The 8,582-nt window shown below is 37.5% G+C and overlaps 1 protein-coding gene across 1 annotated transcript; it reads right to left on the reverse strand.

Annotated features, from left to right (window-relative positions):
* Positions 1 to 363: 363 nt before the first annotated feature.
* On the reverse strand, positions 364 to 1,389 carry LOC134258075 (uncharacterized; the record flags this gene model as incomplete). The annotated part of the gene is made up of 2 exons (XM_062740641.1): positions 1,081 to 1,389; positions 364 to 759 (listed from the first exon to the last, which is right to left on the reverse strand). Coding segments are annotated over exons 1-2 (705 nt in total), but the record flags the coding sequence as incomplete, so codon positions are not given.
* Between the last annotated feature and the right edge of the window lie 7,193 nt (positions 1,390 to 8,582).

The raw sequence follows: 8,582 nt of genomic DNA on the forward strand, positions 1-8,582 counted from the left end.
TAAAAATAAGTCGATGTGTAACACAATGTACAACAATATGTACATAATTAAATCTTGTATGAACCTCTCAACAAATTAGCCCTTCCATTTAAAAAGTTTCTTCATCCCATTCCTGATTTTAACGTTGACAATACTGTAAATAATAGGATTTGTTGCATGACCAAGAAAAAAGAAATAGCGAAGAAATAAAATGCTTGTCACGTTAAATATTTCAAAGAAAAATGGAATCCAACATATAAGATAGACAAATGTGCAGATAAACAACATTGTCCAGGTTTTCTTCCGAACGTAATTGGCATGTTTGGATACTCGAATTTTTCTTTTCCTTCTTAGTGTTGTTAATTTCTCCGTATTTATGCAAACTCTGTCGTTTCTTCCATTGGCCTTTTCCGGTTCACTATCTACACCTGTTGTGTCAGTGTCAAAACTAAGTGCTCTCATTTGCTTGCCATGGATATCTTTGTTCGATGTGAATTTTGTCATTGTTACTGATATAGCTCCTGAATCAGTTTCGGAATCAGCACTTTTGACTGGAAATCCATTCTTTTTAAAACAAAAATTGAAAGTTTTTCCAGGGTCGTACCTGTTGTGCTTATTGTTTATTGGTTGTGACTTCAGGTTTAATCCCATATCATCCGTTGAATTACAGTCTGATTGATCGTTCGGGACACTGGACGTGGTTTGGCTTGTTTCACTCTTTTTAGGTTTCTGCTTCGTATTAAGCACGCTAGAGGACCCAATTCGTCTCATTCGCATTTTCTGTCGACAGATTAGTACATAGACGAGAACATATACTACGATCAAAATTAAAAATTCTAGAAGGATAATAAAAGCAAGAAAATTTCGGTACATCATGCTCAACTCATCTCCCAAAATATCTGTGGTATAATGGCAGAATTCGTTTTTATTAATCGTGGTATTGTTACCAAAGTCTGTTCTGTTACCGTAAATATTATGCTCATTGTTCGAAACCCGATAAATTGCTCCAGAGGGAAGCCCAAAGAAAATGGAAATTACTAAAAGCACCAATATAGCCCTTATTTTTTTTCTTTCTATTATGATTTTTGTTGGTTTCCACACCATAAGAAGTCTCTCTGATGCAATCAAGATTAAAATCAGGTTAGAGAATCCTATAACAGTATGTCTGATGACTTCCATTCCATGACAGATGACGTCACTGGTGATGAGATGAAGTTCGAACACGGCGGTGTATGGCGCTATAAGTAAATCTGCAATCAGATCTACTATAGAAAGAGCCACAATGTAAGTTCTGTTGAAGAAACTTCTTCTGGTTTTTATATAAACGGCAATAATGAGAGAATTCCCAATCACTCCAATGATGGCGAAAACGGATATGCTAATCAAAAATACCAGTAGATTGAGATCCATTTTTGAATACTTCAAGTGGATTCTTCAATGTATGGGGTTAAACTAAAGAAACATGAATTTTGGTTTGAATTATAAAGTGGAGGAAATTCATAAAAATGTGATACTTTCTTAATTGTCACATTAAAAGAAACGTGCATCTTAATGACAAAAGCCCTTTGTTTGGGATGTGGAAAAATGGTGACGATGAGAGCGTACGGTGCAACGTGTAGATCTGTAGATCTGGTGGTTTGTGATAAGGAGCGCTTCCCGTGTAACCGGATGTTTGGAAAATCTTATAAGGTCACTTGGTCATCAGAGTTTGCCGGAAATGAATATTTGCATCTACCAAATTAAAATAATCATACATGTATAGGAAATGTCACACGTAATCAAAGACCGTTTAATGCATGCATGAAACGATATTTTGTTCGTTTAACCGAAAAATAATTTTTTTTTCTCTTCACTAACTTTTCAATTTGTATGAGATAACTCCACCTGTGTAAAGAAGTTCATTTAGTACATTAGTCAACATAAATGAAGTTGAAAGATACATGTATATGACTTATCTTAAAATTAGAAAAAAAAAACGTAATTATTTCATTCATCAGTTTTGAACAACTTCCGCATCCACTCCTGTGGCTATCCAAGTACATTCTGTCAACACTCTACACCTTCTTTAAACTTTTTATAAGTAAAACAAGTATCTGTATCAAATTTTTAATATGCATATTCAAGGCCTTATTTAAAGCAAGGGTGACAATTTCATTAGAAGCTAGCTTATAGCAAAGTCTGAATGAAACTAAAAGGTAGTGCGATCAATATTATCAATCCCGTGAACAATGTAATGTTTGCAAAACGACACACGAGCACATGGAACACATGAGATGAGTAAGGTAGCTATAAACAGATAAACATCACATGTCGATGAATGGAAATTGACAGTAGATCTATAGAAAAAACATTCCAATGTTTGTGAATCGACTACATTTTATGAAACATCACGCCTGAAGGGTCTTATGGTAAACTGAGTATAAATCAAAATTGTAAGAAATTTATAGAAGTAAAAAATAAAATGAAATATGAAATACGACGGAAAAAAAAATACAGAGTAATTTTCTCCATTGTTTTATTTTCGCCCCATTCGCTCGCGTTTAGAGTGGACGAATTAAAAAAAAAGCGATTTCATATTTAAACTGCATTTCTTGAACAAAACTGTTTCTAGGCGAATTTAAAACGGGGCTTAATTGTTTGCAAATATGAAAGTGTGAAAATAACATGGGACGAAAATAACCCTTCATACAGTATAATGAACAATTATCAAACTCAAAGCTCATTGAAACAATACAAATCTGGAACAGGGCGAATATGGACTTCCACACATAACCAGAGGCGGGATCAGGATAAAATAACCTGCTACTTGTTATGTATGCTGCTTTGAGACTAGAATGCCCAAACTCAAAAAATCTAACGGCCTAACAATAAGTATTATTAATATTTACATTCATAATACACCTATGAAAATGCACACATTATTGATCACAGGCCTACCTGGCCAAGGATTATACATAAGGGAACATCTGGTATACACCGCAGTTTTGCTTTATATATATATATATATATATATATATATATATATATATATATATATATATATATATATATATATATAAAAAGCACTAAAAAACCAACAACACTGTATATCCTAAATGTCGGATCTATCAAGTAGATACAAGGTCACGGATGGAAATTTATAAAAAGCACTAAAAATGACCAACGACACGAACAATAAAAATTGTCAAATTTTCGGGACGCCCTGTCCCTTCCTCAGGACAAAGAAAAGAGTTAAAAAGTCATAAGAACAAAGGAAAAAGCGAAACAAAAAACAACTAGCACTACTACTAAACTACTAAACACTATATATTTACATACTAAGTTACATGTTGATTTGGAAATTTTTAAGAACACTATTAAAGAAAGAATCCGGACCGCTATGAAATGCGTCCGGTCTATCGGGTATACTCGGGTGAAGTGCGATTTACATAATTGAACGAATTAATTATGCTAATTAATTACGACAATCAGTAAATCGTACATTGTTTCATTCTCTCAAAATGGCTTAACTATACTTGATAAAGAATAACCAAAGAAAAATAATATAGAAGGGGCATTTTAACATATGAATTATGATCTATTATAAATATTAATTTGAAATGTTTTAGGACTGATTATCGGTAAAAAATAATTAATAATTAATTAACAAAGGCGTAAGCAATACATAGTTATGTGGGTTGTTCGAGAGTTGGTGACGCAAATTAACTGTGGAGTTTACACTAAATTGAGAGAATAATCTTGTTTGGTATCATCAGGAATCGGGTCTAGTTTACGTTCATTCTGGTGAAGTCATTCAGTTTGTTAATACCATTGGGGTGGAATGACTTCAATCTGTGCATCCAGAACTTTTCTTTGCTTTTTCTCTGAGCGTCTGTCCATCTTGGGTTATGATCAATCACCACTACTGTCATGTCCTCCCATTTGTGACCCTCAAGGTTGAAATGTTCCCCAACGGGTTCATTGAGTTTTTTGGTCCTAATAGTCGAACGGTGGTTATTGACTCTCCTACGGAGATCTCCTGTTTCACCAATATACTGTTTGGAGCAAACTTTGCAACTGATGAGATAAATGCAGTTGTCAGTATGACAGGACAAACTTCCTAGTATTTTGTAGCTGCGGCCTGTAACAGGGCTGTTAAAACTGTCTGTGTCAGTGCTGTGCTTACAAAGAAGACATCTTCTGTCAGAGCAAGTCTTAAAGCCCCCGTTAGGTAATGGGTTGTCCAGTCTGGTTCTTACTACCATGTCCTTTAGGTTCCTAGGGCGTCTGTATGCAGCCAATGGGGGTTCCTTAAAGACCTCTGCCATTCGTTTGTTTGAATGGAGAATTGGTAGGTTCTTTTGAAGGATACCGCTTAGGTTCTTAAGGACGGGATGGTATGTGGTTACCAGAGGGACCCTACCGCTATTTTCTTTCTCTTTGTAGCGTAATAGGTTTTGCCTGTCATGTCCCGCCATCTCATCAATAGCTGTTTGTACGTTGCGGGCATTGTAGCCTCTTTTGCATAGGTGGGACTTAAGAAGACCACTTTGCTCCTGATATAAGCCAGGGGACGAACAGATGCGTCGAATTCTGGTGGCTAGACCCTTAGGCACTCCCTTAAAAGTGTGTGGGGGATGACAGCTAGTGGGCATAAGATATAGGTGGGAATCTGTGGGTTTGGTGTGGAGACTGAATTCGATTTCACCATCAATCAGGGTAGATGTGGTATCTAGAAATACGTTTTTCGAATTAGATACGTCTACTGTAAATTTGATCGACTGATGAAAGGTGTTGGCAAACGTAATGAATGCCTCGAGGCTCTCGCGACATTCCACCCACTTCATCTCTATATCGTCAATGAAACGCAACCAGCTATGGGGCCTAAATGGTGCTTGAAGTAACAAGTTGCGTTCCAGTCTGCCCATGAAGACATTGGCATAAGACGGTGCCATTTTCGTACCCATAGCAGTGCCATTAACCTGCAGGTAATGTTCTCCATTAAACATGAAGTTGTTGAACTTGAGAACGTGTTCAAGGAGCTTGGCAAGGGACTCGGTAGAAGGAATTTGTATGGACCTACTATCCCAGACTGATGACTCCGAAGTAAATTCATACGACTCTTCCAAGCCAGATTTACACGATCTAGAGGAACACAAACTCTATAGGCCCAAGAGTGACTGGGAACCTGCACCGGGCAAGTGTGGCGCGCTTGAGTCGTATATTGACGCCGTTGAGTCAGACATAGAGAAGCTCCTTTCAGTGCCAGACAAGACTCCCGACAATTTGAGTAAGGAAGAGAGATCTGCCTTACAATCATTAAAAAATCGGGATGACATTGTAATCAAGAAAGCAGACAAAGGCTCTACAGTTGTCGTACTGGATAAAGAGACTTACATGGCGGAGGCCCAAAGACAACTCTCAGACGAACGTTTCTATAAGAAACTGGACTCTGACCCTACTAAAGAATTCTCCACCGCCATTACCAAAACTCTTGACGATATGTTTGAGAAAAATGAGATTGGTATCAACGTCTACGAGACCTTAAATCCTATTGACTGTAGACCAGGACAATTCTATCTGCTTCCTAAAATACACAAAGAAGGCATGCCAGGTCGTCCCATAGTCAGCGCAATTGGACACCCCACGGAGAAAATTTCTGAATTCATTGATTTACATCTCCGTCCACACGTAGAGAATTTGCCATCCTATCTCAAGGACACCACGGACTACATTAACAAGACGCCCTCTACTGGCCTCCCAGATCATACCCTCCTCGTGACTATGGACGTCACATCTTTGTACACCAATATTCCGCACGATGAGGGTATCGAAGCCTGTAGAGAAGTCTGGGATAGTAGGTCCATACAAATTCCTTCTACCGAGTCCCTTGCCAAGCTCCTTGAACACGTTCTCAAGTTCAACAACTTCATGTTTAATGGAGAACATTACCTGCAGGTTAATGGCACTGCTATGGGTACGAAAATGGCACCGTCTTATGCCAATGTCTTCATGGGCAGACTGGAACGCAACTTGTTACTTCAAGCACCATTTAGGCCCCATAGCTGGTTGCGTTTCATTGACGATATAGAGATGAAGTGGGTGGAATGTCGCGAGAGCCTCGAGGCATTCATTACGTTTGCCAACACCTTTCATCAGTCGATCAAATTTACAGTAGACGTATCTAATTCGAAAAACGTATTTCTAGATACCACATCTACCCTGATTGATGGTGAAATCGAATTCAGTCTCCACACCAAACCCACAGATTCCCACCTATATCTTATGCCCACTAGCTGTCATCCCCCACACACTTTTAAGGGAGTGCCTAAGGGTCTAGCCACCAGAATTCGACGCATCTGTTCGTCCCCTGGCTTATATCAGGAGCAAAGTGGTCTTCTTAAGTCCCACCTATGCAAAAGAGGCTACAATGCCCGCAACGTACAAACAGCTATTGATGAGATGGCGGGACATGACAGGCAAAACCTATTACGCTACAAAGAGAAAGAAAATAGCGGTAGGGTCCCTCTGGTAACCACATACCATCCCGTCCTTAAGAACCTAAGCGGTATCCTTCAAAAGAACCTACCAATTCTCCATTCAAACAAACGAATGGCAGAGGTCTTTAAGGAACCCCCATTGGCTGCATACAGACGCCCTAGGAACCTAAAGGACATGGTAGTAAGAACCAGACTGGACAACCCATTACCTAACGGGGGCTTTAAGACTTGCTCTGACAGAAGATGTCTTCTTTGTAAGCACAGCACTGACACAGACAGTTTTAACAGCCCTGTTACAGGCCGCAGCTACAAAATACTAGGAAGTTTGTCCTGTCATACTGACAACTGCATTTATCTCATCAGTTGCAAAGTTTGCTCCAAACAGTATATTGGTGAAACAGGAGATCTCCGCAGGAGAGTCAATAACCACCGTTCGACTATTAGGACCAAAAAACTCAATGAACCCGTTGGGGAACATTTCAACCTTGAGGGTCACAAATGGGAGGACATGACAGTAGTGGTGATTGATCATAACCCAAGATGGACAGACGCTCAGAGAAAAAGCAAAGAAAAGTTCTGGATGCACAGATTGAAGTCATTCCACCCCAATGGTATTAACAAACTGAATGACTTCACCAGAATGAACGTAAACTAGACCCGATTCCTGATGATACCAAACAAGATTATTCTCTCAATTTAGTGTAAACTCCACAGTTAATTTGCGTCACCAACTCTCGAACAACCCACATAACTATGTATTGCTTACGCCTTTGTTAATTAATTATTAATTATTTTTTACCGATAATCAGTCCTAAAACATTTCAAATTAATATTTATAATAGATCATAATTCATATGTTAAAATGCCCCTTCTATATTATTTTTCTTTGGTTATTCTTTATCAAGTATAGTTAAGCCATTTTGAGAGAATGAAACAATGTACGATTTACTGATTGTCGTAATTAATTAGCATAATTAATTCGTTCAATTATGTAAATCGCACTTCACCCGAGTATACCCGATAGACCGGACGCATTTCATAGCGGTCCGGATTCTTTCTTTAATAGTGTTCTTAAAAATTTCCAAATCAACATGTAACTTAGTATGTAAATATATAGTGTTTAGTAGTTTAGTAGTAGTGCTAGTTGTTTTTTGTTTCGCTTTTTCCTTTGTTCTTATGACTTTTTAACCCTTTTCTTTGTCCTGAGGAAGGGACAGGGCGTCCCGAAAATTTGACAATTTTTATTGTTCGTGTCGTTGGTCATTTTTAGTGCTTTTTTATATATATATATATATATATATATATATATATATATATATATATATATATATATATATATATATATATATATATATATATATTTATTTATTTATTTATTTATTTATTTATAAGTTATTGGTTATAATCTAACAAGTTAACTGTGTGCCAAAGGAATTATTTGAATTTCATCGACAACTTTCCATATTCATGCATATAGATTTTTTTTCGCCATCATTTGAACATGGTGATTTCATTTCAACCAAGAGAGGCTACTGACGGGTAAATTGATGTTACAGGGATCGTAACACACTTGTTAAAAGTTAATATTTCTTATATTCGAAGGACGTCATAATCACTTTGTTAGTAAATTCATTATTGGGTCTTATTCAGTCTGCCTTGTTTCAGATGTTTTGTAAGGCTCTTGTTTTTTTATGCTAAATTCGAATACGAAAGGTTCAGTCTAACTGACCATTACACAGGTCTCAATATGGGTGTGACCAATCAACAGGGAATGCTTACTCCTTCTTGACACCTGATTCCATCTTAGAATTAACAAGAATTTCTGTTTTATATTGAAGTATGGTGACACTTTATTGTTTAATGTATGTTAGTCTTGCTGAACACTGTAAAGCAAATTTTCTAATTATTGTTCTAGTCTCTGCAGGCCATAGACAATGAGAAACAAATGCGGAAAAGGGTTTTGGAATGATATGTATGGAGATAACGAACAGAATTCAAGCTCAAAAGTCCAATAAACAATACAAATTTGGTGCAGAGCAAACACGAATCTCTTAAACATCAGAGGTGGGATCAGGTGCCATGGAGGAGTGAGCATCCCCTACAGACTCCTCCGTATGCTCCTAG

The sequence above is a fragment of the Saccostrea cucullata genome, unplaced genomic scaffold, assembly GCF_032062105.1.
Source record: "Saccostrea cucullata isolate Sc308-1 unplaced genomic scaffold, CSIRO_AGI_Scuc_v1 ctg13231, whole genome shotgun sequence".
Lineage (NCBI taxonomy): Eukaryota > Metazoa > Mollusca > Bivalvia > Ostreida > Ostreidae > Saccostrea > Saccostrea cuccullata.